This window comes from Schistocerca serialis, chromosome 4 (genome assembly GCF_023864345.2).
Source record: "Schistocerca serialis cubense isolate TAMUIC-IGC-003099 chromosome 4, iqSchSeri2.2, whole genome shotgun sequence".
Classification (NCBI taxonomy): Eukaryota; Metazoa; Arthropoda; class Insecta; order Orthoptera; family Acrididae; genus Schistocerca; species Schistocerca serialis.
Genome location: NC_064641.1, coordinates 587,216,212 through 587,233,238, shown reverse-complemented (window position 1 = coordinate 587,233,238; position 17,027 = coordinate 587,216,212). Strand labels below are relative to the sequence as shown.

The 17,027-nt window shown below is 41.1% G+C and overlaps 1 protein-coding gene across 3 annotated transcripts in view; it reads left to right on the top strand.

Moving 5' to 3' along the window:
• LOC126475336 (eukaryotic translation initiation factor 5B) overlaps nucleotides 1-17,027 on the top strand; it is a 425,184-nt gene that overhangs the window by 65,663 nt on the left and 342,494 nt on the right. For all 3 annotated transcript variants that reach the window (XM_050103135.1, XM_050103136.1, XM_050103134.1), the window contains exon 5: nucleotides 15,073-15,190. In XM_050103135.1, the coding sequence (XP_049959092.1) occupies nucleotides 15,073-15,190 (118 nt within the window). The remainder of the gene's footprint in view (nucleotides 1-15,072; nucleotides 15,191-17,027) is intronic.

Sequence of the window (17,027 nt, the reverse complement as noted above, 5' to 3'; positions counted from 1 at the left end):
TTTGCTGACAGTATCGTGCAAATTGTTTGGTGTGCTTGGAACATAGAAAAAATTCCAGTGCCACTTGACACTATCATATCCTCTCCACACTTTACTAATGGCGCTTAAAGGGCAGATTCACAACTTTCATTCATTTTTTTTTTTTTCTCTCACTGTTTCACATTCGGGTTGGAGTTACCTTCACTAATCGACATTCAGCTGCACTTTTGGAATAAGTTATGAGTGGCACCCTTTCCACTACTGCCATCAGCGGTACCATCGCTGCTGTAGTTCCAGTGTTCTAGCCGTAGAAGAGCTATCTACACTACAGTGCTACACCAATAAATGCTACTGAATGCCAGCTCCAAGGAGCCAGCTGGAAGACACAGATTTGAGCTCTGAAAAATATTCATTTATAACCTTTGATAAAATGCATTGTACTCTTATGCGGACTCTGGATTTTGCACCCCAAGCTGAGCATTACTGTGATAATTGGCAAAAGTTGTTGAACAGTATTGTTTCCTGAGTAAGAAGTTGACATGTATGCCATACACGTGCCCACTGAATACGTACTATGAGAATGCCTAAGACTATCCAGTCCCTCAGTGGTACTACTTAGGGAGCTAATCACTCACTTTTTTTTTATTTTTGTAAGTCATTTACCATATTTTGACTAGATTTAGGATGCATAATGTGTGGATCTGCAGTGATGTTGGTGTTAGACCTGCTTGATCCTATTCAACATAAAGCCAATTTGGCAGCAATGGACATTGTGAGGATACTGTGGTGTATTATGAACTATGTTATAAAAACCACTACCAACCACTAATTTAAAGACAATTGTATTTTTCCATGCCATTATCAATTTTGAAATTTCATTCATCAGATGGCTGCATTTAAAGATGACCTGCAAATCAGATTTTGGTTGTTGGGCACCATGGCAGACAAAACAACCAAAGTCTAATTAGCAGTTCTGACGATAAATGAAAATTCAGAACTGGTAATGGCATAGAAAAAACGTGTTAACACAAAAAAAGTCTTTGAATAAGTGGTTGGTAACTGGTTTTAGAATACGGTCTATTCAACATAGTTGTTGTTTGGTCCCAGATTGAATCATTTTGGGAAGTCCTGTCAGCAACCTTCTAATATAAGTGAATGTCATGTTTGATATTAGCTGCCATTCATGGTCTATGTAATGATGATCACCATATGCCTAGCAACCTACACTATGTGATCAAAAGTATCTGAACACCTGGCTGTAAATGACTTAAAAGTTCATGGCACCCTCCATTGGTAATACTGGAATTCAGTATGGTGTTGGCCCACCCTTAGCCTTGATGACAGCTTCCACTCTTGCAGGCATATGTTCAATCAGGTGTTAGAAGGTTTCTTGGGGAATGGCAACCCACGGAGTGCCGCACTGAGGAGAGGTATCAATGTGGGTTGGTGAGGCCAGGCATGAAATTCGCATCCGAAACATCCCAAAGGTGTTCTTTAGGATTCAGGTCTGGACTCTGCGCTGGGCAGTCCATTACAGGGATGTTATTGTCGTGCAACACCTCCTCCACAGGCCGTGCGTGATGAACAAGTGCTTGGTCATGTTGAAAGATGCAATCGCCATCGCCGAAGTGCTCTTCAACAGTGGGAAGCAAAAATGTGCTTAAAACATCAATGTAGGCCTGTGCTGTGATAGTACCACGCAAAACAACAAGGGGTGCAAGCTCGCTCCATGAAAAACGTGACAACACAATAACACCACTGCCTCTGAATTTCACTGTTGGCACTACACACACTGGCAGATAACGTTTTCCGGGCATTCACCATACCCACATCCTGCCATCGGATCGCCACATTATTTGTCACTCCACATAGTGTTTTTCCATAGTTTAATTGTCCAATGTTTACACTTCTCAAGCGAGGTGTCGTTTGGCATTTACCGATGTGATGTGTGGCTTATGAGTAGCCGCTCGACCATGAAATCAGCGAGATAATCTCAACAGTTTGCTGTATTGAATTTCGGAGATCACCACAAGTGATACCAAAGGAAATGGTAAGTAGGAAAGTATTTGGCCAGGAGCCACATTCAAATGGCAGTAGTGTATTGTCATATCAAACCTAGCTACTCTCTCCAATTAAAAAAATGTATAAGCGAATGAAAAACATTAGAGGAGGAATCTCGTGCATAAATGAAGACTGCTCTATAATCTCAAGGCACTAGTCTACCTACCTGCCTACCTATCTGCTTTAAACATGGCCCCCATTATCTTGGAACCCCCCCCCCCCCCCCCCAAAAAAAAGGAGTATATTGAAGTCAAACTACACCACTAAAAATAGGCCCCATAATAAAATAGAATATGACTGGTTTCAGGATTCTTGCATAAGAATTTAAGTGTAGAGAAGAGCCTTGTGTTTCTATCTCCTGGAGACCTACTTTGAAGGTTCTGCTGCACCTGTGTTAAAGGGCAGCAATACGCACAAAAAGGATGGTCTTATTGGTGACAGGGCTATACATGGAACTGGTTTTTATGCTGACAAATGCCACTCCTCACCAATACCTCTTATGCTTGAATTTCAAGCAGGTGCAGGTGAAATGTGTGTTACTGTAGTGGTGAGTTCTCTTTGACCTGTAACTTGATGACTACACATTAAAGCTCTCTATCACCACCTTACGAAGCTTTCCCTTATCCTAGGATTTTTCAGTGCAGCTGACATGTTTTGAGACTCTGCCAACATCTGTCCCTGGAATCGACTTGCAGAAAGCCGCAGTCTCACACTTCGGTGCATCTATTACCTGAACAGAGTTTAAAGGCTGTACTTCAGTGCTGCAACAAGGTTGTTATCAGCTGTTAACCTACCCTTCTGCCTGGCTGCTCTTGAAGATGTGGCTCACTGGGTTTTTGTCTTCCTGAAAGACCAGTGTCAGGAAGGAAGCTACTTACATCGGTGATTTGGGTGCTCTACAGCCAGCTGTCTGTGTATAAATGCTGTGGCAGTGTTCAGTACATTGTGAATTTCATTATGTGTGATTTATCAAGCTGCTGAAGCAGCCAGTGCAGTTGCTTCTGGTCGATTTGGTGAAGAATGCTGGTTTGCTATAAAACTCAGATAGCTGTCTTTTTGAAGATTCAGGTGCAGACCATCAGCAGAAGACCCAGCAACCTGTTGTGTAGAAAGACCAACAGTGTGTAGAGTGATTGAACCTGGCTGAAGGCAGTCGTGGCACAAGTTGATAAAAGTAGTCAGTCACTCCATTTCAGCACCCACAGAAAAGAAGTCAGTTGGAAGAATCTCTGGTCATGCATATCAACGTTTGTCATTGCTGTGCAATGGGGAAGTTGCTAACATCTCCCATTGAATTGGCTGAGGAAATGTCACATTATGTTCACCATTTAATGTCTGTGAATGCCAAGGTTCTTCTTTCCATCACTATGACGAAGACATGGAGACGGAACAGTTGTATTTTAACCTCATCAACCAGGATTCATACTATAGTTCTTCTCCATTTGGAAATTGGAATTGGCTCTATCATTGTCTAACAATATAGCTCCACTACCAGATATTATTCAAAATAAAATGTACCGTATGTAAATACAAGATACAAAGAGATTCTTCATGATATTGTTGATAATATTTCAGCTGAAGGAAATTCAACGTGTAGTGAGAAACCTTTGTGATCCCTCTTCTGAAGTTGGGAGATATTTCCAAATAGCTACTGCAGTGTTTCTTTGGTGAAATGATTGGGAAAGACTATGGAATGAGCAATCGAATTTCATTGAATGAGGACTTTTGAAACCAAAGAGACTCCTCAGCTGCTTCTGGAGTGGCTTCGAGATGTACCATTCAAACTCAATAATATCACCCTGTTGGAGCCTGTGAAGAAAGAATTATTTCCACAGCAGTACCACTTCATACTGTCTTTTTGACACTAAAATAATTTGTGATACGACCTGGCTGCTCCTCAGTTAGGGGTTTTTGTGGGTGGTTGTTAGCATTTCATAAAATATTTTCTGTGTAAGTGATATTTTAGCTATAGAATTGGAAATTAATTTTCAGACTTACACACTACTGGCCATTAAAATTGCTACGCCAAGAAGAAATGCAGATGATAAACAGGTGGGTATTCATTGGACAAATATATTATACTAGAACTGACTTGTGATTACATTTTCACGCAATTTGGTTGCATAGATACTGAGAAACCAGTACCCAGAACAACCACCTCTGGCCGTAATAACGGCCTTGATACGCCTGGGCATTGAGTCAAACAGAGCTTGGATGGCGTGTACAGGTACAGCTGCCCATGCAGCTTCAACATGATACCACAGTTCATCAAGAGTAGTGACTGGCGTATTGTGACGAGCCAGTTGCTCGGCCACCATTGACCAGACGTTTTCAGTTGGTGAGAGATCTGGAGAATGTGCTAGCCAGGGCAGCAGTCCAATATTTTCTGTATCCAGAAAGGCCCGTACAGGACCTGCAACATGCGGTCGTGCATTATCCTGCTGAAATGTAGGGTTTTGCAGGGATTGAATGAAGGGTAGAGCCACGGGTCATAACACATCTGAAATGTAACGCCCACTGTTCAAAGTGCCGTCAATGCAAACAAGAAGCGACAGAGACGTGTAACCAATGGCACCCCATACCATCACACCGGGTGATACGCCAGTATGGCGATGACGAATACACGCTTCCAATGTGCGTTCACTGCGATGTTGCCAAACACAGATGCGACAATCATGATGCTGTAAACAGAACCTGGATTCATCCAAAAAAAATGACATTTTGCCATTCGTGCACCCAAGTTTGTTGTTGAGTACACCATCACAGGTGCTCCTGTCTGTGATGCAGCGTCAAGGGTAACCGCAACCATGGTCTCTGGGCTGATAGTCCATGCTGCAGCAAATGTCGTCTAACTGTTTGTGCAGATGGTTGTCGTCTTGCAAATGTCCCCATTTGTTGACTCAGGGATCGAGACGTGGCTGCACAATCCATTTCAGCCATGCGAATAAGATGCCTATCATCTCGACTGCTAGTGATACGAGGCCGTTGGGATCAAGCACGGCATTCCGTATTACCCTCCTGCACCCACCGATTCCATATTCTGCCAACAGTCATCGGATCTCAACCAATGCGAGCAGCAATGTCGTGATATGATGTACCGCAATTGCGATAGGCTACAATCCGTCCTTTATCAAAGTCGGAAACATGATGGTACGCATTTCTCCTCCTTACACAAGGCATCACAACAACGTTCCACCAGGCAACACTGGTCAACTGCTGTTTGTGTATGAGAAATCGGTTGGAAGCTTTCCTCATGTCAGCACGTTGTAGGTGTCACCACCAGCACCAACCTTGTGTGAATGCTCTGAAAAGCTAATCATTTGCATACCACAGCATCTTCTTCCTGTCGGTTAAATTTCGCGTCTGTAGCACATCAGCTTCGTGGTGTAGCAATTTTAATGGCCGGTGGTGTATATCCAGGGAGAATTTTGCCCTTATGGGAAGTATTTTAAGTGTAACCCTGTCTGCTATTCCAATAACTAGCATAATGTCTGCAATGAAGAACTATATCCATTTTTAACTTTTTGAAGATGATTTTTCTTGCTTGTGCACATTTTCAATGTTGGTAACTACAGAATGTCACATGTGCTTCATCCTTCAGAGATTGTAGTGAATTAAAACCATTAACTTTATTTTGCAAAAGACCACATGTGTAAATTTTAATCTTCCTCATTGGCTTTTTAATGTATAACGTGTGTGATTATGAGAAATTACTTTTGGTTTCAAAATATTGGTAAATTCCTAGGTTTCAATTTGGTGGGTGCTGCATCACCTTAAGGTGAAGACACTCAAAGAAATACCTGCAAATGAAGTGCAGATGTTTGCTTCACGTAGCAGCATATACAAAGTGCTCATCAGTCTCATTCCCTGCAGGAATCTCAAAGTAGCGAGCTTAAGGGACATGGATAGGGACTGTGGACAGCTGGCACTAGATGGGAATGTGGGTTGGCTGGGAGACATGCCAAGGTAGTCTGCACAGTTGTGATAAAAAGTGTCCAAATGGTGCATTGGTTAACGCAACTGCCTAGTAGTATACCGAACGAGGTGGAGCAGGCACATTGGACTCGCATTCGGGGTATGATGGTTCAAACTCGTGTCTGGCCATACTGATTTAGGTTTTCCGTGATTTCCCTAAATCGCTTCAGGTAAATGCCAGGATGGTTCCTTTAAAAGGGCACAGCTGCCTCCCTTCCTCATCCTTTCCTAATCCAATGGGACCAATGACCTCCCCCGAGTCAACCAACCAACTACCTACTAAGTGGGAGGTCCTGGGTTCTAATCTCGGTCTGGTACACATTTTCACTTGTCATTGGAGATTCTGCAAAAAGTCCCTAAGGTGCTGACATCAGTAGTTCCTTTCCTTTCTCCTCATCCACATTCAAGTTACATAGTTGTGGTGTGGATTTGTTTATTCCGCCCTTCCAAGTGCACAGTTTGATTATTTCTTCTCTTCACATGTTATGTTCTACTAAATTGTTCATTATTTATCAATCACTCTTACCTAAATATTAGCTTCTAATGATGTAAGGGAATGTTGTGGAATGTCCCAGAACTTCTGAACACAGAACGACAGGCACTGTTCGGATTAGCAGATGTTGGCTCTCCCTACAGATCTATCTCAGAGGGACATCCTCCCTTTTTTCCTAAATAATTATACAGCCAGGTATTGTTAATAAATTGCTAAGTTTTGAAAGCTGTTTCACATTGCGATAATCAGAACTAATGATCTGAACTGTTAATCATCACGAATTTGAATATAATCTACCTACCTTTGGGCTCTGAATGAAGAGAGGAGAATGGGGGAAGGGAGGTGGTAGTAGCTACCTGCTGGTCTGCCCTCCCAAACACATCGACATTGCCATATATTCCAAAAAAAGTTGCTAGTTCTTTTTATGGAACATCATCACAGTAAGACTGCTTGAAATGAAAGAATTAATTTGTTTCACTAACTGCTTTCATTCATATTCCACAAGGATGCTGACGACCAAACTCTTGAGCACCATAAAGTGACCATACATGACCACCATGTAGCAGTTCTGTTTCATAATCAACAATATGGGCTTTTGATGAACTGTCCCACTGTTGACAAATCAGCTGTGGTGCTGTTACAAGTTTAAGAAATGACTTAAAGAATGTTCTGCAGGACTACATATTTAGGTACTCTTCTCAGGTACCTCATTGGTCTTTAGTTTGTCTTGAGATACCTCTGTAACTTTGGATCAAAGAGGGAAACTAGATTCTACAGTATTCTGATGACTGACTGTGTCCTCAGTGAGTACCCTTCTATGAAACTATCTACCGATGGCTGGTTCTACAGCCAGTTATTGAAGCTGCTATCCTTTTATACATCCCCAAGGTTTCAAATGACAATATCTGCCAGGTGCAACCAGGATGTCCACTGCCACTTTCATAACAGTCATCTAGGATTTGTAACATACCAGATTCTGCTTGTACCGTGACACAATGACTTGCCTGCTAGCTGTTCCTGTATCTACAGCTTTACTCCACAAACTAGTGTGAAGTGTTTGGCAGAGGGTACTTTCCATTGTAAATCTATAAGTATTTCTTCCCACTCCATTTGAATATGGAGCACTTGAAGAATGCCTGCTTAAATGCCTCTGTGCACCATAATTAGTCTAATCTTATCTTCACAGGCCATTTGAAAGTTATATGTAGGGGACTGTTGTGTATTTGTAGATTCTTTGTGTAATACTGGTTCTTAAAAGTTTATAATTTGGATTGTCTATCTTCAGGCATCTGCCAATTGAGGTTTTTCGGAATGCTCTCTTGTTGGTCAACAAATTTGTGGCCATTTGTGCCACTGTTGTATTTTACGTATCTTCATTTTCATGTGTTAGTCCTATTTGGTATGAGTCCCACACACTCGGGTAATATGATAGGATGAGTTGCACAAATGTATTATAAGCAGTCTTCTTCATGGACTAATTGCACTGTTCCAATATCTTACTAAGAACCTGCTTTACCTGTAACTTAACCCTTGTGATCATCTCCCCCTCCCTCAAATTATAACAACTAAGTATCTGTGAGAGTTGATTGATTCCACTTCTGTCTCATTAATATTTTTGTTACATGATACTACATTTCTATGTTCTGTAAAGTGTACACTTTTACATTTGTGTATATTTAAAGCAAGTTGCCAATCTTTGCACTGCTTTGAAATTTTATCAAGATCCGACAATACTTGCACCTTTTTTTTCTGGTAGCACTTCACTGTTGATAATTGAATCAGTAGAAAATCTGAGATCATTGTTAATGTTGTTTGCCTGATTATTTATATACAACACTGGCTTAGTGCCTGTTGATTCACTCCTGTTTGACTGTATGGCTTGCTGAGATTTTTTGTTTTGTTTTTATTTAATCCAATTTTTAGTTTGTTCACAAATTGCAACACCTTCTAAGCATTTCACATTAATTAAGGCCACAGATGCATGGTCTTTTCCAAATATACTTATGACTAAAAAGTGATTCTGTTAGCTGGAGGCCAAAGTTTTTGCCTTTCGCATTCTTGTGAAGATATTTCTGTAGCAAATTCCATCCCCTAACAAATACTTCTTTTATACTTAATCAAAAAGTGTAGTTCCAATTTCCATAAATTTAGCTTTAAAACTTTTTTAATGTAACAAAATATTTTATTATATCTAAAAACAAAGATGATGTGACTTACCGAACGAAAGTGCTGGCGGGTCGACAGACACACAAACGAACACAAACATACACACGAAATTCAAGCTTTTGCAACAAACTGTTGCTTCATCGGGAAAGAGGAAAGGAGAGGGAAAGACGATAGGATGTGGGTTTTAGGGAGAGGGTAAGGAGTCATTCCAATCCCGGGAGCGGAAAGACTTACCTTGGGGGGAAAACGGACAGGTATACACTCGCGCACACACACATATCCATCCGCACATACACAGACACAAGCAGACATTTGTAAAGGCAAAGAGTTTGGGCAGAGATGTCAGTCGAGGCGGAAGTTGGAGGAAGGCGGAAGAGTTGGCTGTAAAAATGCTTTCACAATAAAATATTTTATTAAAAATTTTCATCCCCTATTGCACTCCCTTAGGGATTCAATGTCCAGAAATACTGAAACACACACACACACACACACACACACACACACACACACACACACACACACACACACACATTTATTTCTAATGGAGAAGTCAAACACACACACATATTTATTTCTAATGGAGAAGTCAAATACCAATTGTCATAGATGTAGCCTTAAAAACCTTTCAGTTGTTCTTTAGTAATTATTTATTAAAAAAAAACTTTCAGCCATTATTTTACCCCCTTAGTGATTGAATTTCCAAAAATGCTGAAACACATATTTTTTATTTTCTGGCTAAGAAACCAAATATCAGTTTTCGTAGTTCTAGCTTCAGAATTCCCATAATAGCAACATACTTTCAGAAAGCCTTTCACCCCCTTAGGAGTGGAATTTCAGGCAATCCCTTCTTAAATGAGGGGTACAGATAAGATCCATGCCCTCTCCAAACTTCCAAGTTTCTGTTCTTAGCAGTTTGGGCTGGACGATGATAAGTCTGTGAATCAGTCTGACCCTATTTTATCCTCTTGGGGGTTGAATTTCCAAAAAACAGTGAAACACCTAGTTTTTCATCCCTAACCGAGAAGTCAAACACCAGTTTTCAAATATTTAGCTTTAAAAATACTTCAGCAATGAGATATACTCATATAATGCCTCACCCCCTATTTCACCTGCTTAGGGGTTGAATTGCCAAAAACAGTGGCATGTATATGTTTTATTTCTAACAGAGAAGCCAAATACAATTTTTCGTAGATTTAGCTTAAAAAATATTTGAGAGTGAAATATTTCCATAGAAACTTCCATCCCTGTTTTACTCCCATAGGGGCTGAATTCCCAAAATCAGTGAAACACATGTTTTGTTATTTCTAACTGAGAAGCTAAATTTAAATTTTCATGGAGTTGGCTGTAAAAATGCTTTCACAATAAAATATTTTCTTAAAAAGTCTCATCTCCTATTTCACACCCTTGGGGGTTCGGTTTCCAAAAACACTGAAAAACATATTTTTTTTATTTGTAACTGAGAAGTCGAATACAAGTGTTCATAGATATAGTCTTAAAAATAGTTTACTAGTTCTTTAATGGTGATATATTATCAAAAAAAGCTCTCACCCCACTATTTCACCTCCATAGGTTTAAATTTCCAAAAATGCTGAAACACCTATTTCTTTATTTCTGCTTGAGAAAGTAAGTATCAATTTTTGTAGGTCTTACTTCATAATTGCTTTAATAGCAACATTTTTTTAAAAAAAGGCATCGCCTATTTCAGCTCCTTAAGACTGGAATTTTGAAAAATCCCTTCTTAAACTATGCCTACAGTATAAGATCCACACCTTCTACAAATTTCAAGTTTGTACCCATAGCGGTTTGGACTGGGTGGTGATGAGTCAGCCAGTTACATTTCCTTTTTTATCTAGAGATCAGCTGCTGTTGGTCAGTTCTGCCCCTGTATCACACTACTTCAAAAATTCAAGGTCTGCTAGCTGTCCTGAAGAAATGCCCCAACAGATAAAACACTCTGCACTAGCAGTCAGGATTGCCAGTGTATAAATTTCTGTTGAGCCCAACAGTTCTATCCTTTTTACTTTTTAACGCCCACAATTCTTTCTTGTATAAGTACCACTACTTAACAGCTGGTTTTATCTTTGCGTATTGTAAATTACTACTAAAATCCTGAGCACAGCCCTCTGAGAAACGCATCAGTAATGAGTCACATTTGGTGTTTTTGTTGGGTGGGTATAAGGGTCTACCTCTCCCTGCAGTATCAACCTCGAGAGGTATCTGGTTGGCCACTCATTTGCACCTATACTCCCAACATTTCCTCCCATTCACCTCTCCCCTCCCCCTCAGCGGAACCCCTTTCCCCCTCCCCTTCTAAGTCTCCACAGATTAATATTGCTTTTAATTAGCACTGTATAGTGAAATACCCAGGCAACTTGGTAGTCATTATTTTGAGTTTCGATATTAATATGCCACAACAACTAAACCTCTTATGTAGAGAGGGCACCCTGGTTTTCGTCACATACATTGTCACTGTGAGGTGAGCATTTTGAGGATATAGGGACTGCTGACAAAAAATAAATAAATAAATAAATAAATAAATAAAAAATAAAATACTCCCATGAAACAACATGAACCATCCCCATCATTCTTTCCCTGCATGCTCTTGCATATCAGATCTTATAAAAGTCACAGAATTTCCTCTCCCTCCTCTCTCTCCCAGCCTCTCTACCTGTGAATCGCTTAGAAGAGGAAGATAAGGGTATACTACACCTGCTGAGACATTCTAGTAACTAAAGTGAACTTATAGTACTTTGACAGTTATTCCCCAGAAAAAGATGACATCCATGACAAGTTTAGATATTAATCACCATTCTTCTGTTAAGACCCATTTTTGTAGGTAACCTTCTGTGTGATATTTTGATCCTTTATATAATTCATCTATGCTGTAGATTATTATTTATAAAATTTGGATTCTGTCAAGAGAAGGTAATGAAACATTAAATATATTTCATTTGTTATATATCATAAGGTTAATTGATAACATGTGACAGCAGGTAATATGCGTCACTTAACTTTGTAGTAATTCTCTAGGTGATATTCAGAAACTGCCATCTGGCTTTGGCTAGGAATATGATGGGCCCCACTCATAAGGGCCTGGGAAAAGTGTTACAAAACTCTTAATAAAAGAGGATGTGAACTGAAATTGGTACATGACATACCTTTAGGTTGTGAAAGGAATGTATGTTACAAGAGGTGCTGGAAGCGACCTCCCCCCATTTATGATCACAGTTCAACACATCACTGCATGTTCATGAATGTTTCAGCCATAGTATAGGGTGTGACTGCCTGGATTTCATGACAGGTGTTCTCATGTAGCTCATTGGTGGTGTGTGGTTAGTTCTTATACTCGTTACTGTTAAGGTGAGCCAACAGAAAACAAGTCAGATGATTTTTGGGGCCATGATCTGGTAGAAATCACTATCAGAGAAAAATTATTCCACTGCAGAGCCTTAATCACTTTAGACATTGTCCCATCTTACTGTTACCAGCCAAGTATCAGTAGCCTCACCATCAAACTGGTTCGTAAATTCATGAAATCATATCTGATTTACTTAATGGTGATCATAATGTCAACAAAAAGTTGGTCTGTTGGTGTGCCATTGTGATAACGCACAGAATGCGCCCACCTTCTGTGAACGAAGGTGTTTCTCAACTACTATATGCTGGTTGTTACTGCTCCCTAAACATGCTTCTTGTTAGCTCACTTACCCTGACAAGTGCAACCACACTTCATCACTGGGCTGTGTGTACTGCAGTAATCCTGGCCTTTCAACAATAAATTAGTGACATCAGTGGTGGTGGGTTAGGCATTTATAACGGTCAGTCTGTATCAGTTAATGAATGCCTGCAAACTTGTAATGATACATGCCTCCTTTCTGAGCAACTCTGTGATAAAGCTATATGATAGTACATATCCTTGCCCTAAATGGCTAAGAGACTATATGGGTGACTCCAACAATCATGTCTGTACATCATCCACTCTTTTCTCTGATAACCCCCCCTCCCCTCCCCCCAAGCCTTGAATACAGTGTGTAGATGGTTAATGTTGACCACCGAACCATTCAAGGAACAGTTGCTTACATTTCATAAGGGAGCCAATTATTCAATACTGTTTTACAGGAAAAACTGCTCTTATACAAAATACTGATACATCGTCAAAATTGAACAGCACTGGAAGGGAATAAGTCACATGAAGCACCATGAACAGTAAGCCATGCTATACTGAGACACAAGACCCTCACACAGCTCATGGAACCTCATTGTTGCCACATTTTGCAGTTTCTGCCACACTGATGAGTTACGTGAGGATATCTGCAGTGAAAGCTGATACTCTCAGCAACATTCGCCAACATGCAATGCCGTTTGTGTGAGTAGGTCACTTCCAACATCTCTTGTAATGTACCTTCATTTCCCAACCACATAAGGTATGTCATACATAAATTTAGTTTCATATTATCTTCTGTTAAGCTTTTTATAGCACTTTTCCCAAGCCCATTAGAGTGGGACACTATTTACGAGGGTTGACTGAAAAGTAATGCTTCCAACCTTCGTAACTCTTCAACAGTTGGCAGCATTGGTATGCGGCAGGTACTGGCTTGTTCTGTAGCTTCTTCTCTACAGCTCCAGTTGGCGAGAAGCCTTAGCATTGAATGGTTGTGTTGTTACAGTGTGAAGTATGGAACCCTGCACAGACGGTCAGTAATGCGATTTGAGCAATGTGCAGTCATTGAATTCTCGACAGCAGAAGGTGTCACTCCAAAGGAGATTCATCAGAGAATGAAAGCAGTTTATGGTGATTGTGTTGATGGGAGTACTGTGCATCGTTGGGCAAGTAAGTTTAAAGGTATTGAGGCAAGAACATCTGACCTGCGTGACAAAGGAAGAGTTGGACGGCCTGTGACAGCAACCACCGAGTTTCACAAGCAGAATTTTGACAGATTGATTCAGGACAATTGTCATATCACTCAGAGAGAAACTGCAAGCACAGTCAGCATTTCACAAGAATGTGTGGGTCACATTATTGCTCAGCTTGGCTACCGGAAGATCTGTGCACGATGGGTACCCCGGATGCTGACACCTGAAATGAAAGCGCACAGACTTTAAATTTGCCAGGAACTCCTCTAGCATGACAAGAATGAAGATAACGCCTTTCTCTATTCAGTTGTGACAAGAGACGAGACGTGGGTACACCATTACGACCCGCAGATGAAATGTCAGTTTGTGGAATATTGACACAAAGACTTGCCCCTGAAAAAGAAATTCCAGAAGCAGCCCTCAGCTGGAAAAATCATGGCCACAGTGTTCTGGGATGCAGATGGTGTTATTCATGTTGATTTCCTTGATTGTGGAACAACAATAAATTCAGAGCATTACATCAACAATGCTGCGAACTCTGAAATGATGGCTAACAAGAGTCTGAGAGGAAAATGGAAATGTTTTCCTACAGCATGGCAATGCCAAACCACACACTTCACGTGCCACCACAGCAGAACTTCAGAGACTGAATCTCATCACCGTATGACATACTCCATACAATCTAGATTTACTACCATCTGACTTCCATCTGTTCCCAATAATGAAAGACGATTTGTGGGGACATCATTATGCTTCTAGTGAACACATTGAGAGAACTGTGAGACTGTGGTTGCGGGTCAACTTCTTCTGTGACAGCTTCAGAAAACTTGTTCATCGTTGGCAAAATGCATCCAATTGGCTGGTGGTTATGTGGAAAGTTGAATATTGGTAATTAAAGAACACATTCTGAGGATTATTTCTGCGTATGATTTATTAAAATATTCCCATCCAAACCCAATTAATGAAGGTGGAGGCATTACTTTTCAATCAACTCTCCTACATGATTATTGTGCTTTTTCTTTGCACTTCTATCTTCTGTGTTCAGCTGATGTGATTGAAACTCAAGCTCTCTTGCTTTATTAAGGCAGATACAAATTATCTGCTTCCATCTCTGTTTCATATATCTTTCTGTTACATTCATTATTAGATGTGAAACAATTTTCTGTGACTCTATGGCCTGGTCCAGGTCTTTCCATTGGATTCCACAGCAGCAATTTCAGTGTTCCTAACCCAATCAAGTAATACAACTGGAAAAAGGGGACCGACAGTTCAACATTGAGTCTGAACCACGTATTGACCTGCACATCTTTGAGAGATGGAGGCTAAGTTAATGGCACACTGTGAAAAATTTCTGTGGTTGGACAGGGATTCTGTACTGCTACCTCACAGTTTCCAGCCACGTTTTACCACTAGGCTACCGAACCTGTAAATAGTTGCACTATTTGTAAAGCTAGCTTTTTGACATTTAACAGTATGAAGTTAAGAGACATGTATATTCCTCTCTCTTTGTGTCAGTTACCAAAAGATGAAGTGCCTGTTTGTAGGAACCAGTTAAGAAGGCCGAAGAGAATCAAGAAAGCGATAGACCTGCCACAGTAAAGCCTGAGGAGAAGGTGAAGCCTGAACAGAAAGAAGAGAAACAGCCTGTTGAGGGAGAAGAAGGTAAGATTCTGAGTTGCTGTTCTGTCTTGTGACTAAATGTGTTCTTGCATGGTTTACAGTGAAAACTGATTTACCAAATAACCAACATCTAAAACAGTTATTACTCAAGGTAAAGTGACACACACACACACACACACACACACACACACACACACACACGTGTGGTTGTGCGAGTTTATACCTGTCCTTTTTTAGTAATGTCCTAAATTATTTTCTAATTATCTGTTAATGCAATAAGTAGCTGGTACCTAATTATAACAATCAGAAAAAAATAGTGAGCTTCATTATTTCTGATATTCCATTAAAAATAACAAAATGATAGAATGAGTAAACCAGCATGTAAATTCCTGATATTTTATGAATCACTTCTCATATTCAATGCAGTAGTTATTTGAGCTTATAAATCACACTGCAAGGAACACTGTTCTCACCAACATATTAGATTGACACAGGTTTAATGTACTCGTTGAGATCAGATATGGGAGCATTACTAATTCAATATACTTTCATTTTATTTATTTATTATTTTTTCACAATAGTCTTTCAGAGTTTCGGGTTCCGCTGGATAGGTCAGGAGTCCACTACATGCAACAAGCGGCTACACGGGTAGCAGGGGTTGTGTGGCGTGGGCTGGGCGGTTTTTTAGGTTAGATGGCCTTGGGCAAGTACAGAAAGGGCAACAGCCTCAACGGGTGCGGGGCAAAGTCAGGACATGTGGGGACCAAGCAGCAATCGGTATTGTAATTGTCAACTGTCGAAGCTGCGTTGGTAAAGTACCGGAACTTCAAGCACTGATAGAAAGCACCGAAGCTGAAATCGTTATAGGTACAGAAAGCTGGCTGAAGCCAGAGATAAATTCTGCCGAAATTTTTACAAAGGTACAGACGGTGTTTAGAAAGGATAGATTGCATGCAACCGGTGGTGGAGTGTTCATCGCTGTTAGTAGTAGTTTATCCTGTAGTGAAGTAGAAATGGATAGTTCCTGTGAATTACACTCCTGGAAATTGAAATAAGAACACCGTGAATTCATTGTCCCAGGAAAGGGAAACTTTATTGACACATTCCTGGGGTCAGATACATCACATGATCACACTGACAGAACCACAGGCACATAGACACAGGCAACAGAGCATGCACAATGTCGGCACTAGTACAGTGTATATCCACCTTTCGCAGCAATGCAGGCTGCTATTCTCCCATGGAGACGATCGTAGAGATGCTGGATGTAGTCCTGTGGAACGGCTTGCCATGCCATTTCCACCTGGCGCCTCAGTTGGACCAGCGTTCGTGCTGGACGTGCAGACCACGTGACACGACGCTTCATCCAGTCCCAAACATGCTCAATGGGGGACAGATCCGGAGATCTTGCTGGCCAGGGTAGTTGACTTACACCTTCTAGAGCACGTTGGGTGGCACGGGATACATGCGGACGCGCATTGTCCTGTTGGAACAGCAAGTTCCCTTGCTGGTCTAGGAATGGTAGAACGATGGGTTTGATGACGGTTTGGATGTACCGTGCACTATTCAGTGTCCCCTCGTCGATCACCAGTGGTGTACAGCCAGTGTAGGAGATCGCTCCCCACACCATGATGCCGGGTGTTGGCCCTGTGTGCCTCGGTCGTATGCAGTCCTGATTGTGGCGCTCACCTGCACGGCGCCAAACACGCATACGACCATCATTGGCACCAAGGCAGAAGCGACTCTCATCGCTGAAGACGACACGTCTCCATTCGTCCCTCCATTCACGCCTGTCGCGACACCACTGGAGGCGGGCTGCACGATGTTGGGGCGTGAGCGGAAGATGGCCTAACGGTGTGCGGGACCGTAGCCCAGCTTC